Here is a 25422-nt window from a genome sequence, read left to right on the forward strand (position 1 = left end):
GGTCTCTGTGTAGCATGCTTCACAGCCTTCACATCTTGGTACATAATGTGACACTTGCCTAGAAATCCCTAAAATTACAAACAAAGACCGGGAGGGTATAAGAATCGGGAAGATTGTCCAGGGCATGAGGGGAGTAAAAAAAGAAAAGGATTGAAGCTTCGCCCCATGCACCTTCTGGAAGTAAGATGGCTCCTGAAAAGGACTCTCAAAGGACAGAAGGCAGAGTGGTAAAAAATACCTTTGGCATAACCACTTAACGTTGCTCAAAATAGATGTCAAAGTTAAGAGCGTCAAGGGTATTGGAGCCAATCTGTTTACGATCGAAGGTGGGGTCAATACATTGCGGCAGTATTTATTTGTTTATGTATTTGCATAGCGCAACTAATACCTGAAGGCGTCTAGGTGCTGACCTCCTTGTCTCCATCTGGCCATGAGTCATCAAAGAGAGAAAAAAAAATGATTACATATTAGGGGACTGAAATAGCCAGGTCTTTAGGCTTTTCCTGAAAGATATTGGGTCGGACAGTTTTTCAGTGGAGGTGGCAATTGATTCCACAGTCTGGTGGTGTTGTAAAAAAAGCTTTTCCCTCCCCAGTTGGCCACACGCGCCTTGGGTACTTCGACCAGCCGGAGGGATGCCGACCGCAGCATTCTTGAGGGAGTGTACCAACAGAAGTGGTCGATAAAATAAGCGGGACCTTGCTTGTGCAGCGCTCTGAAGGCAATGCAAAGGGCCTTAAACTTGATTCTTTTGTCCACCGGGCGCCAGTGGAGTGAATTTATGGCCACCGTTGCGGACGCATATTTTGGAAGTTTGAAAAGCAGGCAAGCAGCGGAATTCTGCAAGACCTGCAGTTTGGTAAGAAGGGTTTTGTTTAAATCAGTCCGGAGGCCATTGCAGTAGTCCAGCCTAGACAACACTAGAGCTGAGACTACTGTTTTCTGAAGGTCAGACGGTATAAAACAGAGGATTTTTCCTTGGATTTTTAAGATGAACCATATGGATGATGTGATTGAATTCGCATGATTAGAAAAAAAGTGATTTGTGTCGATGAGAACTCTCAGGTTCCTGGCCTTGCCAACTGGCATGGGCAAAGGGCCAAGTTTACTGGGCCACCTGTCGGAGGACCAATGGGAAACATCCCTGCCAAACCGAAAACCCCCCGCTTTATTGGAGTTCAGTTTGAGGCAGATTTCAGCCATCCACTTACTCACCTGTCTCATACAGGCATAAAGGTTGTGGATGGTGCTTCAATGGTCCTCTGAGATGGACACTATAATCAGCGTGTCATCGGGTTATGACACCATAGAGAAACTGAAGGGGAGCTACATACAGGTTAAAAAGGGTTGGGCTGAGGGAGGAGCCCTGTGGAACCCCGCAGGGAAGAGTAAAGCTCTGCGATCTTGCACCATCCATTTATATAAATAATTCACAGCTAGAGAGGAAGGATTTGAGCAATTGTAGGTCGGTGCCAGCAATGCCTATTTCTTGAAGGCGGCGTAAAAGGAGACCATGCTACATCATATTGAACGCTGCCGATAGATCAAGAAGGATCAGTGCAGCCATGTCTCCTTTGTCCACTGTCCGCCTAATTTGCTCTGTGGCCGTGATTCATGCAAGCTCCATACTATGGCCGCCACGAAAGCCGTACTGAAAGGGGTCAAGGATATTATTTTCTTTGATAAACCTAGTAAGTTCTTGATTCAAATATTTATCGAGGACCTTTGCTGGCAGTGGTAGACGCGCACTAGAGACCAAAGACATTGGTTGCCTATGGATGGGATGTTGCTGCACAAAGCACATCGATCAGAGAAAACTGAATCGATTCACATTTACAAAGACTCCATTGCTATCAAAAAGACAACGACAAACAGATTTGTCTCATTCACCTTCTCCATTGACGTCTAGAAAATCTCCCTTGTGTGAGAAAGTGCCCTCTTTCTGCATGGTTACCTCCACTCTTTGCTGAACAGCTGACGTGCTTTGACTGCGTGTGCCTTGGGCTCCTGCCAATCAGGTACCCAGGGCCTATGTTATTTCCCTAAAACTGCATTGAAAACAAAACCCAATTGGCATCTCTGGCCACAGGTCAGGCCCTGGTAAATGTTACTACAGGTACCCAGGGCACTGTGACCAGGGAAGACCTCTAAGGGCTGCAGCACTTATTGTGCCACCTTTAGAGGACCTGTACTATTATACTCACACACGGCCTTTGTAGGCCGCGTTTTTTGGTGCCGAAAAAAGTGAAGAGTTCACATGGCACACATCCCTGTGTGCCCTGCCTACAACCAACTGCCCTGACATACAGTCCCCCCTCTAGCTGGGTGCACTATACCAGTGGTGAGGGTACAGGTGTATGAGCCCTGTACCACTACAGTGTCGAAGTCCATTCTTAGACATTGTAAGCGCAGTGCTGCCATTAAGAGTATATGGTGCTGGGATTCTGTCATTACGATCTCCACAGCCCCATAATGGCACACTGAAAACTGAGAAGTTTGGTGTCAAACTTTTCAGCACAATAATCCCACACTGATGCCAGTGTGGGATTTAATGACAAATGCACACTGATAGCATCTTAGAGATGCCCCCTGAAAAACGACCTACCTTTAGTGTCCAGGCTGAGTGGTTTTCAGCTGCCACCACCAGACAGGTTTTTGGACCCCTGAGTTGAGAGCCTGCTGCTTTCGGGGAGGCCTGAAACAATGCACGTCTTGGGACGAGGTGCCAAGCCTCCTCCCCCAGGATGGGCAGGGTCCCCCAAGGGGTCGCTTCAATCAATCAATCAGGGGTTTATAAAGTGTGTTACTCACCTGTGAGGGTCTCAAGGTGCTGGGGGGAGGGGGGCGCCGCCCCGGTTTTGTCAAAGCCGGGTCTTGAGGTTCTTCCTGAAGGTGTCCAAGGTATAGCAGCATCTGATGTTAACTGGGAACTCATTCCAGGTCTAAGCTGCGACATAGCAGAAGGCTCTTCCGCCTGCTCTGTTTTTGAGAATGCGGGGGGGGGGGGGGTCTCTGCCAGGGCGAGGTCGGTGGAGCAGAGGTTCCTTTTGGGTACGTGGAAGGAGACTTTCTCGTTGAGTTATTTGGGTCTGATGTTGTGGAGGGATTTGTTGGCATGGGTGAGTAGTTTGAAGGTTACTCTCTTCTCAACGGGGAGCCAGTTGAGGTCTCGTAGGTGTTGGGTCATGTGTTTGTGCCGTGCAGTCCTGAGGATAAGTCTGGCTGCAGAGTTCTGGATGGTTTGGAGCTTGTGTAGGAGAGTTCTGTCGATTCTGGTGTAGAGGAGTTTGCCTTAGTCCAGTCTGCTAGTTATGAGTGCGTGGGTGACAGTCTTTTGGTATTTGGCGGGGTATCCATTTGAAGGTCTGGCGGAGGATGTGGAGGCAGTTGAAACTGGTGGATGTGACGGAGTTGATCTGGTGGGTCATGGTGAGAAAGGAGTTGAGGATGATGCCGAGGCTCCGTGCGTGGTCTGTCAGGGTGGGTGGGCTCCCGAGGAAGGAGGGTCACCAGGTATTGTCACAGGCGGAGGTGGAGGGTCTAAGGATGAGGACCTCAGTCTTGTCCGATTTGAGCTTCAGGTAGCTATTTTTCATCCAGGCTGCGACGTCCTTCATTCCTTCCTGGAAGCAGAGTCTGGTGCCTTGGGGTTCTACATGAGGGAAGGTTGAGCTGGGTATCATTGGCGTATGTTATGCTGAGCCCATGCTGTCTGACAATGACAGAGAGGAGGCCACGTAGATGTTGAATAGCGTGGGGCTAAATGATGATCCTTGGGGTACTCCGCAGATCATCTCTGTGGGCTCTGAGAGGAAGGGAGGGAGTCTGATCCTCTGGGTTTTGCTGGAGAGAAAGGATTAGACCCAGTTGAGGGCAGTTCCTCATAGCCACAGGGTTGTAAGGTCTGGTTGTGAGAGTGCTGCGGAGAGGTCTAGTAGGATGAGGGCCGCGATATGGCCCTGGTCAAGTAGCATGCGGATGTCATCAGTGGCGGCCAGGAGGGCCGTCTAAGTGCTGTGGTTGCTGCGGAATCCGGACTGGGAGGAGTCTAGAATGGAGTTCTCTTTGATGAAGACGGTCAGTTGAGCGTTTACCAGTCTCTCCATGACTTTGGCTGTGAAGGGGAGGAGCGAGATGGGCCGGTAGTTTTTCAGGTCCGTCTGGTCGGCTGTGGGTTTCTTGAGGAGGGGTTTGACCTCCGCCTTCTTCCAGTCATCTGGGAAGAAGCCGGATTTGAAGGAGGCGTTGATGGTCCTTCCTATTTCGGGTGCAATGGCCGCGGCACTGTGGTAGGTTCAGCGGTGGCCAGGGATCCTTTGGGGCTCCTTAGTGGGTGTTTTTCATGATCGCTGTTGTCTGTTTAACGGTGGCCAGATGCCAATTTGTGACGGTTGGCTCGTTATCGTTATCGGTGGAGGGGAGGGGAATGGAGTCCGTAGGCTGTTCGCTCAAGTTGTCGTAGAGGGCCTTGACTTTCAGATGGAAGTAGGGGCTGAGCTTGTTGCAGAGTTCCTGGGACGGTGTGACGTCCGTTGCTGTACGATGTTGCAAAGTTCTTCAGCGTTGGTTGCATTGGTGTGGATTTTGTTCTTGATGAAGGTTCTCTTGGTGACTCTTATATGTTGGTGGTATTACCTCTGGGTGCTCCGGTAGTTGTTCAGGTCTTCTTTGGTTTTCCGGTTCCGCCAGGTTTTCTCGAGGCGTCTGCAGGAGCGCCTGGCTTTTTGGAGTTCTGTGGTGAACCAGGCAGCCTTCAGGGGGTGTTTTTTTGACGGGGTGGTGAAGGGGTGCAAGCTTATCGGTGCAGCTGGAGAGCCAGCGGTGGAGTTCATTGGCTGTGGAGTTGGTGTCGGTCATGGCGTAGGGGGGTCTAGGAGAAGGGTGGTGTTGGGGTGTTCCTCTGTGATATTGCTCCAGTTCCTTTGCGGCGGGCGGGTTTGGGTGCGGTTGTGGTGTTGAAGGTGAAGTGTACTCAGTGGTGGTCCTTCCAGAGGGGCTGCGTGGTGTGGCTGAAGTGGATGTTTGTCCCTCCTGCCAATATGGGGTCGAGGGTATGTCCTGCTCTGAGAGTGGGGGTTATGACGAGCTGCTTCAGTCTGAGGTTGGAGAGGTTGTCAAGGAGGGTGATGGAGTCGGGGTAGCTGTGATTGGTGAGGTGGAAGTTCAGGCCTCCGACTAGGATGTAGTCCTTAGAGGTGATGGCTTGGGGTGCGACGAAGTCGGCAATTGTGGTTGCGTACTGGGTGTGAGGTCCAGGGGAGTATGTAGGCGAGGGTGCCGAGTAGTGTGGTCCTGGGGCTGTTCTGGATCTGGACGTGGAGGTGTTATGTGTTGGAGTGGCGGTCGCTTGTGCTGGCGGATGAAGGTCTTGTGTGTGATGGCGAGGCCTCCTCCTGGGCGGTGAGGGAGGTCCTTTCTCTGGAACTTGTATCCGTCGGGGATGGCGGTGGCGATGTCAGGGCCGGAGGTGGTGTTGGTCTAGGTTTCGGTGAAGAAGGCGACGTTGGGCGAGAGGGTGTTGATCAGGTCCCAGATCTCTATGGCATGTCTGTGTAGGGAGCGTACATTGAGGAGGATGCATGTCAGGGCTTTGGTGGTGCCGGCTTCCGGTGAGACTTAGGTGGTCGAAGGGGCGCTGTTGGTGGTGAAGGATAGTCAGCAGTGTCTGCAGGAGAACTGTCCATGGGTGGTAATTGGTGAGGATGTTTGGCAGTAGTGTCTTTCGGAGATGAAAATACAGAATACCTAAGCACACCAATATCATTATTTCCACACTGGAGGGCGCATAGGTACTACTTCAAACAAGTCAGCAGTTTCTCAACGCCCTGTATCCAGTAAGTCCATAAATATCTCAATAGAATGAGACAAAAAAGAATCAAATAATCCAGTCAGATCTTCTGTCTTGAGGTCTGTTTTTTAATTTCCACAAGTTCACAAGAATCAACGTAACAGCCGACGCGCCTTTCGCCCACAGGGCTTTCTCAAGGCTGCAAGGAAGATATTTGTACATGTCCATCAGACACTGTATCAATTTCAATCATATTAAAACGTTTAACCATCTATTGGCATGCAAAAATCCCTTGTGATAGGAAATGATCAACCAAGTTGTTACTCATAAGACAACATTTTTTTTATATATAAACACAATACACCCTTGTGGACCGTGTCTCCCAGAGACAGTCTGTTTATGTTGGTGGAAAGAATATAAATAAAAGGATAGTTTTTTTTAAAAAAAGGAGAGAGCCTAGTGCATTTCGAAAGGCATAATCTATGTCTATACAGTGGTTCATTGTTAATACATTGTGAACTGCGTCCAAATATATACACCATATCCATCACCTAGTGCAATCCACATGCACCTGATCTTGTGATATATCTCACCTTAGTATAATGACTCAAAGACCTGGAAGTAGTGGAATTTTTCATAGACACTGTGTCCCTTGACGATAAATAATAATCCAATTGTGCGCAAACAATGGGACACACTCGTAGGTCGATAGTGACTGATCAAGCTTCGAATCGTTTTCTGTAAGAATGGTAATACCATGTTTGTAGGTGTGAACCAATAATATTTATAAGTACATTCAGTCTCTCTATCCATTAATATGTCTCTATTTCCATTTAATACCGGCCTATATGTCACTAGAGGTGTTCTGCATTTTAAGCCATGAACCACTGCGATAGTGGCCAATTTTATTTACCCACATGAATCCACTTTGTTGTGCCATCTATTAGTAAGCTCTACGATTCTATCCACAATGAAGTTACAGCATGATAATTCCTCTTTTATATAAAGAGACATGATTTTGATTAAAAAACTGTTTTCAAACATTATATTAATTGCCATAAAAAACGAATCTTCATATTTTGCCACATACTCATAGTATTGCCCTATTCCTTAATAAGTTTAAAAGGAGCCTTACCAGCAAAGCAATTGTTGTAATGTCAATAGGTGAAATCCATTCAGGCTTGTTAACCGAGCCTCATCATAATAGCATCGTGTTTAATAGGATTCTGATAGATCCCAAAGTCTGCCGACCGACATTAAGGAAACGACCATCATTGTTCCGGCATAGGTAAAGGGAGACAAAAAATATATATGCCCGCATTAGCCGAATTTATGCTAGTTATCCCCAAGTTTCATCCGTGTAAAGCGGATGGAGTTTCAGCATGCAAGTGATATCTATCGTTTAAAGTTACAGCGCTGACTCACACCGAGAGTGGAGACGCAATATTGAGTCACCCTTCGGTGAACTCGTAATGCCAGTAATATGTGCAAATCTCACCTTATATTTTATAAACTGTTGCCCATGGTCTGTCCTCGACGATTATTTTCTTGTATCTGTCGACCCACGCGTTTCCCAGTGGTTTTTTTACAGTCGGGAACGCCATTATTTGACAGAGAAAGCGGACTTGAAGTGTATACTCACTCACTTCCCGTCTATACGCTGGGAAAGACAGGCGCCATTTGTACATGTGTTATTGATGACTGTGCCTGAGGTATGAATGTCATTTACTCCCTGATTTTCACCTATTATCAGATTACTTCGAAAAGTTGAACAAAATTTCGATGAATCATATAAACCCAGTAGAAATCCGTAATTATCAACTATTAGATTATTTAACTTCCGTGTACTATCTAAATTGTCATAGACGTATCACCAGTCATGTCCCTTATTGAGGTAAGAATGAAGTATCTCTAAGCTACATTATATGTATTAATATAAAAAATGTATATGCCGCCCATGATAAGACCTACTGAGTCTAGATGTATTCAATTCTACATCTGTTCCACCAACATAACATGCGGGTCCCTAGGATCCCATATCCACTAATACAATTTAAGTAGGAGAACATTATTGTCCCTATTATGGAAATTGAGAGAAAATCTTTACAAGCAGTGTCATATTCACCTTTGTGTATAAGTCCAATTCTTATCAATATTTCATTTGTACAATTAAAATCACATTAAGTTACAGTATGTTGTATGTTCTTGCCCATATCACTAAATGCAAGACAGTCCTTTTTTTAAATTTATACATCTGCATTTAACCATTATAGGCTCTCAATTGCATGCTTATCATTATGAATATGTGCCAATTACAGAAATTCATGAAGATCTTTTGCAATGTTAATACCATGTTCTACAGCACTTAACCTGATAATCCATAAGCTTTCTGTCTTACGTAAGCATGATATTTTATCCCCACCTCTTGGCCCCATGTCAACACTCTCTAAACCATGCATTCCAAGCTTATTTAGATCATTAGGGTTATGCATGTTATTGAAGTGTACTGCCAGTGGATATTGTGTACTGTTGTCAGGGCCGGAGGTGGTGTTTGTCTAGGTTTCAGTGAAGAAGGCGACGTTGGGCGAGAGGGTGTTGATCAGGTCCCAGATCTCTCAGCATATCTGTGTAGGGAGCGTACATTGAGGAGGATGCATGTCAGGGCTTTGGTGGTGCCGGCTTCCGGTGAGACGTAGGTGGTCGAAGGGGCGCTGTTGGTGGTGAAGGATCGTCAGCAGTGTCTGCAGGAGAACTGTCCATGGGTGGTAATTGGTGAGGATGTTTGGCAGTCGTGTCTTTCGGAGATCCAGGGTCCCTGGGCGCTGGCCGCAGATGGGCTTGCCTTAGGCGCTCAGCGGCGCACCCCTGCGCGCTTCTGGTACGTGACCGCACATCGGTCGCCTTTAAGTAGAGGAGGTGGGAGGGACGATCAGCTGGGAGGCAGGAATCGGGCGGAAACAGAGGGGTGGGCAGGAGGGAGTGGGAGCAGGAGAAGGACGAATGGGCACAGAGATGAAAAAGAAAAATACAATGCTATAAATACAGTATAGTACAGTTAGCAACAACAATGCCAGAAAAGTGAAAATACAATGCCACAAATACAGTACAGTACAACTGCCAGAATACAACAATACAAATTACCAGGTGACTCGCAGTTATGAGCAAGGAGGCAGTGACAAACGACACACAGGCCTACAGCGGCCGCGAACACCTCGCAGGAGGGGCCGGAGGGCTCAGCGGCAGGGAATGTAGACTGGAGCTGTTGGGGAGAGAGCAGGCCAGGGACCGAAGGTCAGTGGGCTTGCTGCCTTTGTGAGCTTCCCCATGCCACTTGCTGCCAGCAGCAACTGGTCCCCACTGGTTTTGACCTCTACTTTGGGCAGGAGAACTGGTGGGAAAGACAAGTGAGGAAGAGAGGTGTGCTCACCTCTGCCAACTCCATTCCTCAGGTGGGGGAGGTGAGATGAAGCACAACTCTCGGTCCCTGCCATCTTGCAGATGGGAGGATACAGCCAACCATGGGGTGTTGATTTTCCTTTCAGATAATACAGAATCTCCCACACAGTGGAAACCCACGGTGAAGCAGGAGACATGAAACACAACTAACACCTTTAGAAAATGATTACATTTTACAAAATGCAAAGACTCTTTTTAGAATAAGGCTTAGGGTTTTATTTTACACAATGCTCTCTAACAGAAAGGCTTTCTCAGATGCCAAATGCACAACATTCAAATACACAGATATATATATTTATATATGTATATATATATATATATGTATATGTGTTTATATGCAAGCAATAAGATCACCCTTGGTAAATACAACAGTTAAATGCATGAATAATACCATGAATAATAAACAAGCAGCAAATAATGATATAAGACTCCAACAAATATAATATGCTGGACGTCCTGCAAGAGATCAAAAAGATACATATACACTAGATATATCAAATGATTACTTTGGATGTGCACCTCACTCAGTCACACTTCACAAAGAAAACGCCTCAAATAACCACAGCAACCATGCATCACAATTCACTAGTCAGAAATAAATCACCTCACCGATCGTTCACTCGACATCCCTGCCAATTCTCGCTGGGGGGCCAATTCACAGCTGGCTTGGACTGTCAACCGGGACTCAAGTTCCGTTTGTCTTACAGCAGTACGTCTACTCTGTAAGTGAGCACCAAACTCAACTGTCTACAAACACCAGCTTTATGGTCTCAAAACTCTCATTAGAAGGCTCGAGAAACCTTCCCCCCGCGCCGGAGGAATCTTACCAGGACTGGCCAGCTTCCAAGCAAGCATTCAATGGCAGGAAGGAGTTCCCACGTTCCCTCTACAATCTTGCATGTTCCAGCCTAGATCTTGACAAAGCTAACGAAAGCATTCCAGGGTACATTAAACAATCTCTCGCAAAAACAATCCTTGAACGTGATTAACCCAAACAACTTGCAAGCATTGCTGTTCGCGCAGATAAACCTCAAGCCAGGCAGAGTCAGAATTCATGATGACATGAGGCCATGTCAAAGCCAATAGTGAGAACTTCATAATACTTACAATGTACAACGCAATGCACATTTGTGCACCACTGCTCATAACACTGCACTTCAAGACCAAAAAGTACATTCCACACCTCTCTCGCTCTCTCTCTCTTTCTTTCTCTCTCTCTCTCATGCTTTCAAATGCACATCCCACACGTTCTGTTCTTGGCAAGGCTGTTCTACTCTGTGACCGCTCCCATTGAAAGACAGCAAAACTACAAGAAATAAACCTGCAATAGAAGCAAGGCATATGCTGGACGTTGTACATTCAGGCAGGATAGAATAACACACCAAAGTCAATTAAAATAATGGAAGTCAATGGTCATAACAGGGTGTCAGACCACTCAGGGATAGGCTTTTGCCCCCTCCCACTGGAGGGTGGCATAATAGGGGATTTACCCTCACTAGGAAAGCAACCCATTGGTCCCAATCTTTTAACCTACCTATAACCCCCCTAAATCTAGTATTTAGGGACACCCCTGAAACTTGCTTCCTCAGACGAGAAACAGAAGAAGAAAAGACGAACCGAACAGCCGCGGTGAAGCGAACAAGAGGAGGATGCCTACTGACTTGGCCCCAGCCCTACCCACCTGTCCCCACCTCGAACCTGCAGAAGCAAAACCCCGGTGTGTCTTGCAGCCAGCAGCCTCAAGAATCCCAAGGACCTGCCCTGCCTTCAAAAGAAGACGGTCTCCCATGAACACTTGGTTTGTTCACCAACAGACTCCACCTCAACAGGATCCACAAGTCTGCACCACTCTGCACCCGACGCCCACGGCCCAAATTCAAGTGGCCCAACACCAAGACGAGAGCTCCCCCGCGATCCTGACCCCAGATCCGGTGACCCCTGACCTGCCTCAAGCCTCCAGCTGACCCCTGCAGCCTCAAACCGGAAGGTAGCCCTAACCGCCATTAAGAGCTGGTAAGAAAATCCGACCCTAAAAGGCACCCTTGCACCCAACGCCCCACGGCCTTGGGTGGCCTAACCGACAGTGCCTAACCAACCCCCAGCATCCCAACTTACCTCTCCCAGTGGTGGTTGCACCCCGAAGACCTTCGTCCCTGAGTCTGCAGTGTGTTTGCAAACCGGAGACTCCCCATTGAAAGCTACAGGGCTGCTGATGCCAAAAGTGCACTCTGCACCCAGCCGCACCAATACCGCTGAGGGTGCACCATTTGTGCTGGCTCAAACCCCCATTTGCCCTGAGCTTAAGTTGAGGAGCTTTGCTCCCACAACCCAGTGAACTGCTAGTCAGCAGCCACCAACCGGAGGCCCCATGTCCCCCACTGGATAACATTGGGCCTCGGCGCTCTGCACCCAGCCGCCCTAGTGCCGCTGACTGTAACAAGTACTCCCACAACAAAGTACTTACCTGTTAACCGATAACACTATTTTCCTCCATAGGATAACATTGAGTGTTTTTCTATGAAAAGTTTCCAAGTGTGGAGTTGGAAAATCTATGAAAACCTTTAAAACTGTAACTGAATAACAAAAACGTTTTTACTAACCTGTTTAACAGGAAATGTCTCAGTGCAGTATCCAGGTATTACTGCACTGTGTAAGAAAGGTAATCTGTAAAGTAATCTACTTGACATTCGACTAAAAAGCCTATACAAAGTATATGTACAGTATATCAAAAGCATTTCATTACCAGTAACTCAACTGTAATCGAATCAAAGTGCATATATACAATTACAATTCAAACTGTTGACAAACTGCATTACTACTGTAAAGTATTTATTGCTTCCATGTGCCAGGCTTGCTTGGTTCTAGAAAATAAAATAACTAAAAGAATATTTTTATACAAAACCAATTGGTCTGAAGTTCAGTCTTGAGTGTGTGATATCATTTAATCATTTAGTGTGTTCAACAAATGCCTAACACTACCCTCTGATACATCCTTACTGCTCGACCACACTGCCACAAATAGAGAGTAAGGTGCGGTCTCCTTTTACCTCTGCCTACCTTTGGGGTTCCACTGGACTTTGTGCACTCTATACCTCGCTTTGGTATAGTATATACAGATCCAGCTTCCTACACCACTCCATCAGTGTACATAGCAATGTCTGTGAAGGCTTAATCTGCGATCTCTATAGACTCATCCAGAGCTCTACATTCTCCAATGATTTAATAATGTCCAAACGTCATAGAAAAAGAAACTGAAACAAAAAGCATTTTCAAGACCTCCTTAGCCTTAATCAATGCTGTGGATCCACATCCTTTGCAGTTTGAGACCTATCATTCCATTTGAGGACCCTTTGCTAGAACCTTTGTACCAACAACATCACCAAGCAACAGTCCAGTAGCTTGACTGCATTTGTCGCCTTGTCCATTGGCTTTAGATCCAGTGGCCAATTTCTTGTGCCACTTGTTTAGCGAAATGCACCGTTCACAGCACAGTCTGCCCTCATTGTGGCTACTGACTGTATCCGTGCGCAGGTTGATCAGGGCATGCGGTACAACAGGGGGTGGTGATGGACGGAGCATCTGAATCAATCAAACACACACACACTGTCAAAAGATTTGTGTTTAATCCATCACCGTTCTTTAGCCCACTCTGCCACCTCAGTTCAGACATGGCTATATGCAAATCAGTCTGACCCTGTGCCTCATGGGAACAGTCCAGCCCGAACTGCCAAGCCATGTCTTCCCTGGACCGGAAACAAGCTTCCGAGGACCGGTGTCTGGTATTCCAGCCATCTTCAACCCGGCTTGGTTGAATCTAGTGGCAAAGTGAGCAACTGGGGTGGCAGAGTGGGCTAAAGAACGGTGATGGATTAAACCCAGATCTTTTGACTGGATGTGAGTGTTTGATTGGTTCAGATGCTCCGTCCATTACCACCCCCTTTTGTACCGGTTGATCAGGGCATGGCAGCAGTTTAGACAATGCTAGACCTATCAGCGGCATTCAACACTGTCTCCCTGGCGCGTATGGCTCAGCGATTGGTGCAAGTGGGAACTGCTGGGAATGCCTTGCAGCTTCTCCATTCATTAATGTCAAACGGGCCCCATATCATCAGCTGTGGAGGCCTTAGCAGGGCCGGACTGAGACCAGCATCCAGCCCTGGCAGGTTGCTTCTCCACCGGCCCTGGTAATGGGAGGGGAGGAGGTTGTTACCTGCAAAGCACTGCTACCGCTTTTCTTACAGAGGGCCGAGTTTGCAACGCTGCTACAAAATCGGCACTCTGTAAGAAAAGCGGCCCCTTGCGGCCACAAAACTGGCCCCCACCCCTCCAGCCCACCGGGGAAATGCCCGGTGCCCGCAAATGCCAGTCCGGCCCTGGGCCTTAGAGCCAAGTCCTTTAGTCTATCTTGTGGGGTGCCCCAGGGTTCGTCCTTGAGCCCCACTCTTTTCAATCTTTGTGTCTCCCTTGGCCGATTTGGTGCGGTCCTTCGGTTTTCAGGTGCTATCCCATATGGCAACACGCAAATTATCGTCTCCATCTCGAATGGCCTACAATCCGTATCGGAGAGGTTCAGTCAGTGTTTGTCCAGCATTATTTGCTGGATGAAGGAGAATTCATTGAAGTTTAATGCAGACAAGATTGAAGTCCTGGTATTTGGCATGCAGAATTCCAACTGGTCAAACTCCTGGTGGCCGGCACTCTGTAGTCCTCTCCACGGTTAGTACTTGTTTTTATATTTTGAGGATTTTGAGAAAGGTTTTGCCTCTTATTCTGTCCCAACTGCACCAGCCCATCATCGCTCTGGTCACCTCTTGGCTAGATTATTGCAATGCTCTATACCTGAACATCAATGTGGTCTCCCTTAATAAGCTTTTAGGTGGTACAGAATGCATCAGTGCGGCTGATTCTTAAAATTCCTAAGCATCAGTCAGCCAGGAATGGTATTTCCTTCCTGCATTGCTCCCCTTCAGGAAACATATCTGTTTTAATGCTCTGAGTATGGTATTCAAGGCCATGCACAGTAAGGGTATGCTATGTTTGAAATCTCTTTTTTAATGGTACATCCCTGGGAGGCTCCTGAGATCCTCCTCTCAGACACAACTTGTGATTTCCAGTTTTCGCAGGACCAGATGGGGTGGCGGCTCCTTCTCTGTAGTAGCTGCCAAGCTATGGAATTCTGTACCCATCTTTCTCTCCAACGCAGACTCTTATCTGGTTTTTAAAAAACATCGGAAAGCCTGGCTTTTCTCATCTTTGGCTTTTGCAGGTGCACTTCTTTCCTTTCTCCTCGTGTGTTTGCTATAACGCATTGACACCATCTGGTATTAGTACACTTTAATAAATAATGTTCTATTCTATAGCCCTGCATTACGCTAAGATTCTCCCTTTCATTTTGTTTTCTGTATATTCTTGATAGCAAACATCTATATGTAAAGCGCTCTGTCGCCTTTCAGCTAGATTTGTGTTAAATACCACATACAAAGGTAAAAAAAAGATGGATGACTAACTGATGTCCCATTGCAGAGGTGTCCATCTTAGGTTCATAAAATTTGGTAGGGATCCAGCACTCCTGCAGTAAATAGGGAAAGTAAATGATGCTTACTCTTAAGTCAGAATTTCCAAGTACAGAACCAATATAGAAAGGTGTCTGGTAACCTGTAAAGCAGAAACATTTCAACTACATTTCCCAGCATGGCTCTGTAGAATAAAGCATCCGCAATATCTGTAGCATAGTCTTTCTATAATTATGTCAAGAACCCCAAGTGTTTGCCTGATGGGGTCACCTCTTTGGTGCAATATTATTGGAAAGCCAGTGATCATGCCTATAACCCATCAATATGGACTTCAATCCCATAGAGTGGGAGCAATTTTCTGTACAAAATTATCTGTAATATAATGCACTTTTACATTGTTAATATAGTCTGTGGCAACACCCCTCCCACTCTTGGGGCTATTGTAGTTGAGTCTTTTCATTGACTGACAAAAGGGTGCAGAGGTCGACCATCTAAACTGTTCAGAATCAGATGAATTGTTTGCCAAAAAGGCCAAACGAAATGAGAATTTGTTAGCAATATGGAAATTTCACAGGACTTTTAGGAATAATTCTAGTTCATGTACGTCACAAAAACAATCTTGTCTTTATTAGAAATAATTTACTCTTCTCAAGGCCTACTGTTGGACACTGCCTCACCCCAACCATAAAGTGCCAGTTCTAAGTCAGGCAAAACCTACCACTCCTGTCAGGGTTAGGTGATTACAGTCACTGTACAACCTGTGCTCACCCTTGTGTAGCTTGGCACTGAGCAGTCCGCCTCATCACAGAGGCAATGTATAAAGCCTTAGCACAGCATTTTCACACAAATACACTGAGCGTCACAAAAGAGACTTCACATGAGGTGAATGTAAATAAAGATTGTACTCCACACACACATTAACACAACACGAAGATCATATAATTCTGGGCATAAATCACACTTGGAAATATTACCAGCAGTACTAGGCCCAACAGTGTTGAGAAGACATCAGTATTTTGCAAATCCTATTTTACCCCAGCAACCTTATGTGGTGTGATACGTTGTCAGAACTGGGCCCAGTCTGGCAAATAACATGAGGAATAGGAAAATAAACAATTAATAGTAATTCTATTACCTTTTAAAATGCAGAAAAACAGACATGCACAAATTATTGTTTATATACAATCTCAAAATTAAAAATCTTGAATGAATAAAAACTTTGTTGAAAAAGCAGATTTGTAAGTTGCACTATCATTACTGCTGAACTTACTTTTTTGGCCTTAGGACAGGACTTTGCATTTTACCACTGCTAACCAGTGCTAAATTGCTTGTACTCCCTTCCTTTAACCCCTTCCATGCTGGGCCGTTTCCGCCGCTGTGCGGTAAACAAAAGAACAGGGCGGGGCCGTGACGAACCCCAGCCGTCATCAGCACACGAGCGCCGCAGAGCGTGACGGCTGGGGTTCGTCACCAGCATGGAAGGGGTTAACATGGTTACATTTGTTTACACTTGAATGGCATGTTTAATTTACTTACAAATCCCCTGTAGAGTGGTATCCATTATACACACGACCTTCAAATTCAATGCTACTAGTGGACCTTCAGCACATATTGTGCCACCAATTTAAGTAGCCCCTTAAAACATGTCTCCGGCCTGCCATTGCAGCCTGTGTGCAGTTTTAAGCTGCTAATTCGACTCTGCAATATAACCCCATTGCCAATCCTTAAACTCCCCTTTTATTGAATGTACATCACATCTAAGGTAGACAGTAGGTAGTCCATAGAGCAGGGTGCATTGTAATTAAAAGACTGGACATATACTTTTAACTTTTACACATCCTGGTTTCACTACTGTGAGGTATACCTGGCTGTGCTGACTGTTGATTGGGAATTAATAAGCATTTCATGTTTGGTATCTATGAAATTGTAATAAAAAATCCTCTAATGGTGAAGTCTGATTTTAAATTACAATTTTGAAAATGCCACTTTTATAAGGTGTGCTTAAATGAGCCATCTGCAGGTAGAAAGGAGGGAGCACAGAGCTGGGCACAGCCCCACTTGTAACTGAATTGGCTGCACTCTGCCTTCACATAAAGGGCCTGTCACCTCCACACTTACTTTGCGGCCAACTTGGAGACAGAGCAGGGGAGTTGGGAAATTCTAAGCATTCTAAAGAGAAACCTCTAGAAACCTGTCCCAACTTCAAAAAAGGCACCAGCTATAAAACAAAATAGGACCCTCATACCCACTCTTCAGTTCACTTTCTGTGCCTGTGGATGAACTCTCAGAAGACTGCCTGCTGCGGTGGCCTGCTGTGTATTCCAGACTGCTTTGATGCACATAGAAGAATGGATGTGGTGCCTGGAGCATGCTGTGAACCCTCAGATGTCATACCTGTTGTTCAAGCTCTGAATCTTCACCTGAACCCAGGACTACCAGAGTGAATTTAAGCATTAGTTAGCAGGCCTCCTGTACAGAACTTCGGGATATAAAAGTCTCCCAGCATCTTGAACCTGCACTTTGACCTGACCTGAGAGCCCTGAACCCGGAAGTGGTGTCCCTTCAGTCCTGGACACTTGGCTGTGGTGCAATATGTGCCCAGATAAGCAAAATCCAAAACTTCAGACTTTTTTTTTGCTAAAAACTGCTCTGAGAGCAGGGGAAAGACCAGGACCAACCTATTAGTCTATCTGCCCTAAGTGCATTGCTGGTTGGCCTGACTTTGCTTCTGCTCTTCTCTGCAGCAGAAAATCTATTTCAGCAGTCCTTTGCCAAAAGGGTATCTGACCTCCTGAAACTGTCTTCTTCTACAGCATCCTGCAACGTCCCACAGGAGATTTTTGACTTCCAAAAAGTCATTAAGTCAGAACTTAGAACTCTTCACCACGACTTCGTCCAGCAGCTTTATAATGACGAAGCTCCTTCCTCTGACACCTCCTGCACGCTTACTCAGCTGAACCTTTACCGTTTTTCTTAAATACTTTCAAGTCGGATGGTAAGCACTGAGATAGCTCAATACACGTCTTGCAAATGCGCTCTGTTGCGGTGGACCATATTTTTTTTACTTTGAACCAAACTCGCACGCTCAGATACCTACAGTTGGTGCTTTAATCTTGTAGGCAATAAAAGTGTTATAATATGGGCAGAGAGTGGTAGGGGAATCCAGTGCATACCCCACTACTGCATGCCTCGCAGAACGAGCTGTGCATGCGCGCTGCACTTAGGCTCGACCGAAGAAAAGGGCCAGGCAGGTAATGCTGCACACCTCTAGCTTTTAAAATGCGCTGGAACTCATTGGCCATAATTTATCTTTAGCATAAATTCAGCATTATGCAGTATATATTGACTATTTATGTACAGCTTTGCATCCCTTCATTCTGAAATTATTTATAGTTTCTTTAACCTTGCGAAAACAATCACCGCTTGTTTCCTTAGTGGAACAGGCAACACTTTTCAGCAGCTCAGCTATAGCTGTCCATTAATTATTAAAAGGGGTTGCTACTATCACTTCAGGTCTTTGACACTTGGAGGATGTTAACTTTATCTGGTTCTTGCCTGCGGAGGTGTTCCATGCGAGTCACTTGATGAGCTAGGTTGGAATCTTCACACTTGGTTCTTTGCAATGCACAGTCTTGTTTAATTACTATCATGTCACATCATTGTGACCATGAAGAGACCAGTAGCTGGACAAATCTAACTACAAAGGGGAGTAGACTTTGAGGTAGTTCCTCTTGTTAGGGTTTTTTTTTCGGCTGGGGCACCTAGGATGTTCGACAAACTCTTTGGCCAGCTGCTAAACATAGAGTTGGGTAATGGTGTGCACCCATGCAGCAGCACACCGTTTCAGATGAAATGTTCCTAGTTAAACAGCACCTTAGCATTATTGGCACGTGCCTTTAAGGACGGCATGAAGAGTGGAAACAAGCAGAGGTACAAGGCCATAGCGGGAGCATGCTCCAGTTTTCACAGGCGATACATGAGGGAAAAGACTCCAGAAGACTGAGGGATTGAGAAACAAAACTGTGCCATAAAAGTGCAAGTGTGTTTAACTTCCCACTGGCTGTGTTTCTGATTTGTAGCTATCGGCCTCTGAAAGCATGAATAGATGTAATATGTGATGTCATAAGCAGTGCATTGCAGGGCGAAAATTATAGTTCGCTCAGGGAGAATTTCTATGGTTTTGTACAAGTGAAATCTGAGCCGAACTATAACTACAACGTCCCTGTGACCTTTGTTTTTTTTCAGTAAATGTCTACTTTTTTTAATTGTATTTCCTAACTGTACCTGTAAACTGAGAGTGGGTGTGTGAGTGGCTGTATAGGTGTGTGAGTGGCTGTATAGGTTAGTGTGTGAGTCTGAGTGGCACTGTGGGTCTGAGTGGCTGTGAGTCTGGGATTGGGTGTGTGAGTGCCTGTATGGATCTGTGTGTGAGTGTGTGTGTGGGTCTGAGAATGGTGCAATTGGTATGTGAGTGGTTGTGTTTCTCTTTGAGGGGGTGTGGTTGTATGGGTCTGTAAGTGGTTCTGTAAGTGGCTGTGCGAATGGCTGTATGAGTCTGTGAGTTATTGTGCGAGTGGCTTAATGGGTCTGTGTGTGGGTATGTGAGTGCCTGTCAGTCTGTGAGTGGGTGTGTGCGTGGCTGTGTGGGTCTGTGACTGGGTTTGTGAGTGGTGCTGCGGGTCTGTAAGTGGCTGTGTGGGTGGGTGAGTGGCTGTATGGGTCTGTGACTGGGTCTGTGAGTGGCACTATGAGTCTGTAAGTGGGTGTATGAGTGGGTCTTTGGGTCTGTGAGTGTGTGTGTAGGGGGGCTGAGTGGGTGTGTAGGTGCCTGTGTGGGTCCGTGACTGGGTTTGTGACTCAGCAGTCACCATGAGACAAAAAGAAAGAAACCAATTGTGGCAGACACTACAGATCAGGTTGTGCCCATTAGATCAATGAAATTTGTAAGTGCTTCCTGTTGAGGTTTAATTTCTGCGACATGCACACCTGGGCCAGACTGAAACCTCATTTCTTTCCTGAAAATGTCTACCCAACTACAGTACTTTCATACTTGTTGGATAAATGTCCCATGCATATTCTGTTCTACGGCTGCATGAAGGATCATGGAGTAATGTTCCCAGTGACCTTGAGCGCATGGTCTTTTCGACAATATGATTGTTTCTAGAGCGTCTTCATCCATAAATCTGTTATAATGTGAATCCTCGTCCTGAGGAGATGACTAGAATATAAAGAGGTGACTCGCCACCAAACAGATGCACTTCCTCTTGACTAAATTAGGTAAGTGCTTCTTTCGATCTCGACCCGAAGACCCCCATCACCAGACCTATTTGGGCCCCAGGGACCCCATCCCCTAGGGGCCTGGCCACAATTGAATATGGAAGAGGGGCTGTGTGGCTCCCCACCCAGAGTTATTTTGACCTCTGGAATCGCATCCCCCGGGCCTGGCCTTGTTATGCTGGGTGCCCTGGAGCCCAGTCAGTGCACCCAGTCTGACCTCACAATCCCTGCTGGCTACCCTTCTCCAGCGATAGCAGGCATTGCTTCCATACACAGGGAGCTGCTATACCTTCAGCTCCCTCTGTGTGGTAGCAATCCTTTTATCAGTTTCCCTGTCTGCATGACAGCGCTCCAGGAAATTGTGGAAAACTCCTCTCCCAGCAAGCAGGAGCAGTTTGACAGCTCCATGCTTGCTGGGAGCAGAGTTAGTGTTTGCTCTGACTTGGAGGGAGCTGTAGTCGAAGCAAACAGTAATTTCCTGGGGGTGGGCACCCCGGGACATAGAGAGTCCGCCCTGGTGAGTGGCCGTCCCAGGGGCCATTCACCACGGCCCCCCTTTAAAAACAAATAATAATTTGTCCCAAGGAGAGCCTTGGGGGCCAACAACTCCTCCATTTACCTCCAGTAAGTCCCACACACTGCCGATTGCTGAGAGGTCTTGAAAGGCCACACCCCTTTTCTTCACCACTCTGCAAATGGACCTAATGGTGCTTCACTGGTTGGGAAATGAAGTCCACTTGGCTGCTGATGATCCTTGGGGGCCAACAAGTACTCATATTACTTCTAGTAAGTCCCACACAGTGGGATGCTAAAAAGTATTTGGAGCCCATGCTCCCTTTTCCCACAACTCTGCAAACGCGCTTCTTGGTGCACTACTGGTTGAGGGATGAGGCTTGCTTTACTCCGGAGTGTGCTTGTGGGCCAACGACTCCTTATGTTACCTCCAGTAAGTCCCACATAGCTGGATTGCTATGTAGTTGTCAAAGGTCACGCCCCCTTTCTCCACCACTCTGCAAGCGCACCTCCTGGTGCACTACTCCACTTTGGTCCTGACACCCTCAGCAGTTAAGACGAATTCATTCCGCAACCAGTAGTGCACTTGGAGGTGCATTTGAAGAGTGGTAGAGAAAGGGGTGGGTCTTCAAAGACCTCTCAGCAATCCCGCTATCTGGGACTTGGTGGAGGTAACATAAGGGGTTCCCGGCCACCCATGGACCCTCGGCATCCAAGGGGACTTCATCCTGCGTTTGTAGAGTATTGGAGAAAGGTGAAAGGGCCCCTGGCAATTTGCCTATCCAACATATCTTTTTTTTACAGGAGGAGGGCCGCTTAGTCCCCATCCGACAGGGCCACGCTTTTTTAAAAATGGGGATGAGGTGCACCCCCGCACAGGGCCTATTTTGGCCCCATGGACCTCAAGGCCCGACCTACTTTTTTTTTTTTTTTTAAAGACAATAAGCAGTGGGGAATCATGTGCCCCTCCCCCTTCCCGGGCCAATTTCGGCCCCAGGGACCCCATGCAATCATCTGAATTCATCAAATCTTTGCCGCCTTGTCTACAAACCAGGAAGCGCTCAGCTGTATGGGAAAGGCCCTGCATCAAAATGGGTGCGCCTTCTGATATAAATATAAGATTGTACATGAATATAGGTATCTGAATTTATATTTTCTAATTTCATTCTCCAATAGTTTATCGCTGTTTTTTTTTTAAGACGTTTCACTTCATATTTAAAAGCTGTTGCTGAGCTTGTTTAGTTTTCGCTGTTGCTGATGGATGGCTAGATCTTTTGTTTCGGCATGCCAAAATATTACAATGTAATTCTGATTGTAGATTTAGTTTAAAAAAAAATTAAAAGCTGAAAAGGGGAGAGTTGCAACGTACAATCAAATTCCACTTGATATTTTTAGCACTATTTTTCTCATTTTACCATCGAAAAAAAGAAACCAGAGTTGTTCCTTAAATGTTCTGTTTCTCTTTTATTTATTTCCTCAGGAGCAGCTCCAAATGCTCTACGGCAGCCATATCTTTGGCTGACCATCATAATTACAGTTGCAGTTTGTCTATTTCCAGTTGTGGCAGGGCGCTTCCTGATAAAGACAATCTGGCCTTCTGAAGGCGACAAAGTAAGTTGAAACACAAACTATCTTTAATCCACAAGAGTGCATTTTGAATTGGAACCTTACAGTTGAATGCCATGTTATGCATCATCCTGCCTACTTGTTGCTAGACTAAGGAAAGCATCTGGTTTATATGGTTGAAGTATTGCACAGTATTATAGCATTTAGTAAGCGTGACAAGGTCTCAATGGTGATTAGGTAAACGAGGAGCCCTTTAGATAAGCATGATAGCAAGTGACAGGCTCTGTGGACAGATGATAGAGAGAGCATATATATAGGGACTCAAAATTCAAAGTAAATTACAAGCAGTGAGATGAGTGAGTGGAAGAGGAACAGGGAAAACTAAAGCAATACAAAATGCAGTGACACTGTGCAAAGCAACTGATTAAATGCAAATCAGACCGCTAGTAGACCAGGGGAGTGAGAGAGTTGGGAATTTGAGGAAAGAGAATGGTAAAGTCATATATACAATATATCACTGTAATAGGGAAAACCTAGCTTAAAAAAATTGGATGATTATTCGGGTTGGGTGACTACCACCTCTGGAAACAATCGCAACCATTCTGAGTGTGACTCCTTAGAGCCACTAAATTAAACTGAGCTCAGCCCCCTGGTAGCTATGGCTCTGAGCAGACGGGTTTAACGTAGTGCAGTGTGCAAAGTAATTATGGAGTAGCAAAACGGTTATAAAGTCAGAATGCAAAACAACAAAAATAAATCCCAACACAAATTCGAAAAATAGGATAATATTTAATAAACACAGTGGCAGCAAACTGGCAAACAAGGGGAACTGGAGTTATGAATTTTTTAATGTGGGGGAAATTAGCAACAAAGAAGCACTAAGTGCCAAGAGGAGTCTATGGTTACTGTAGACTGGGACCTAGGTGCAATTTGAGGCTGACCACTATGTATCCTGGTCAAAGATATTACCTTATGAGTGAGTCTTTTAAGCCTAAATCCACCACAGGAGTATACTTCTAACGCCCCACAGGACCTGTGTGGAGGCACTTGGAGACTTGCAAGGTGTCAGGCAGAGGCTACCAGCAGGGTCCAGTCCAGGACCAGTTGCCACTGGTCTGCTGGGCACTTCCAGGAAAAGGCCTCTTGTTGCCTGCTGTGTCCCTGTAGCTTGAACAGGTCAGCCTTATGACCATTGGAAATCACTTCTTTGTCCTTGGTACAAGATGAAGTAGGTCCAGTCCTTCAGGGCTCCCCTCGGGTAACAGAATGTTCGGAAGAGGGAGCTAGTAGGTAGGAACTATTCCTGGGCATGCCCTAAACAATGAGGTAAATCTTTCCAGGCCTACCCCACCCACTTTGGGCATTTTCAAGGTGGTGAAAATCTTCAGCTACTAATCATTGGCTCTGAGGGCTGCAGGTGTGTTGGGAGTGTGCTATAGAAATCCTAGCGTCCTCCCACATCTAGGACTAAAAGTCAGTTTGAGGTATCCACTCTACCCACGATAGCCCTAGACATAAATCTGGTAGGGCAAAAGCAGAGCCCTTCAGAAACAAGACACCGGATCCACCAGAATGGTTGTGACATCCTGTACTCTTTCCCTTTCAATTGTGACCCCGAGAGTTAAATATGAACCCAGCAGACCTGTCAAGCAGGATGTGACATGTAAGCAGGATTTGACACGCAAGCAGGATTTTACACAACCTACAGCTTCCCTCCCTGGCATATTCTGTGGGGTTTAGAGAAGTCATCTCTGCCAAAAACCGGTCCGCCTACTGTTAGCATTGAGTGAAATGCTTCTCAAAAGCAAACTACTGGCTGTGAGAAGCTATAGAGCCAATGCAAATTAGCAGCTCGAAATTTCAGGCAGGGAAAAGCATATTTTACTTAAATATTTATGAAAAATTGTTCTGCACCATTGAATTGGATTGTAATTATTAAAAATCTGAGATAACGGATTAGTATTTGAATGTGTACTCTGGTTTTCAACATAAGACAGCGAGGCCTCATTCAACAGTCATAATGTCTTTTGGGATATAGTCACAGTAAGGACATGCTAACATTAATTTGCTACATGTCCTACACTTAAATACCATGCCTGCTACCTTGTGAACTACAAGGCCTGCATAGGGTGATCTATTTGTACTAAAAAACAAAGTTTTGACCAGTCAAAAGTTTTAGGTTTTTTGACAGGCTGAATTGTAGTTTTTACACTGCTGCATTCAGGCTACATTGATATACCTCAGGCTATGTTTGCACTGCCACTGTAGTGGATGGCGCAATAGGTGCAGCAGTCCATCAGAGGACATACCGATTCTGGATGCACCTTGTACCATATACTAGGGACTTAGAGGTAAGTTAAATATGACCATTCCACCATGTTTAAAGGGGGGGGGGGGGGGGGGGCGCCCACAAGCACTTTACTACTGGTGAGTAGTGGTTAAAATGCACTAAAGCCGGGAAACATACATGGTTGAACAAAAGATGAATAATCCAGGGGGACTACCTAGAAAAGGCTGGATTCCTACATGAATCCTAACGATGAACAGTTGCAGGCAGGTGTGGTGCTGCTCAGAGATTCAGCAAAAACGTTATATAGAGATCTTAGGGTCACTTCTCATAGACTATGATCCACTTTCTCTAAGGTAACCTATTCACCATTTCTTAAAGAAATTGCACAAGACACATTATTAAGGAAGTCTCTTGTTGTGTACCTAAATATGCTCATTAAGAGCTAAATAGCAGCTAACTCTGCTTCCCTCGATGGATGCATTATGCTGTTTGCAGTGGTGTAACGCAGGCCTCTGCAGCTCCTGTGGGGTAAAGGGGCCCCAACCCTTCAAGGTGTCCCTCTTCAGTCCATGGTCAATGCATATCTTTGAGACTTGGGTGGTGCCCTCACCACAGTCTGCGGGGGATGGAGGGGGGTGGGGGGCGTCATTTTCTGTTACACCACAGGCTCTTTGGTTTGTGTGATAGGTCTGTGTTCCTCTAGTTTTCTGGTTATCGCGTCTTGGTGTATTTTATGTTTCTACACAGAGGTCGGTATATGGTATACCTATGGTAACACATCAAAATAACTTAACAATGAGGTGAGGGCACACCTGGACTACACTAAATGTGTTAGCGGAGTCATTGTTGGGCACATCTCTCTTGAGTTGCCTTTGTCCGTAGATCATGTAAGGAAAGACTCACTCGATCTACAATATGATTGTAATAACTAGAACAGATTTATTTATTTCCAATTTTGTGTGCTACACATTTTCATGGCCTCTGAGCACTGCACAAAAAATCTGCCGGGGCAAAGCACG

At 45.9% G+C, this 25422-nt stretch overlaps 1 protein-coding gene across 2 annotated transcripts in view; it reads left to right on the plus strand.

Moving 5' to 3' along the window:
* The window catches only part of LOC147668707 (phospholipid-transporting ATPase IC-like), a 515423-nt gene that overhangs the window by 485009 nt on the left and 4992 nt on the right, over positions 1-25422 (plus strand). For both annotated transcript variants that reach the window (XM_086948491.1, XM_086948490.1), the window contains exon 27: positions 22028-22158. In XM_086948491.1, coding sequence (XP_086804617.1) covers positions 22028-22158 — 131 coding nt within the window. The remainder of the gene's footprint in view (positions 1-22027; positions 22159-25422) is intronic.

This window comes from Lissotriton vulgaris, unplaced genomic scaffold (assembly GCF_964263255.1).
Source record: "Lissotriton vulgaris unplaced genomic scaffold, aLisVul1.2 SCAFFOLD_736, whole genome shotgun sequence".
Taxonomy (NCBI): domain Eukaryota; kingdom Metazoa; phylum Chordata; class Amphibia; order Caudata; family Salamandridae; genus Lissotriton; species Lissotriton vulgaris.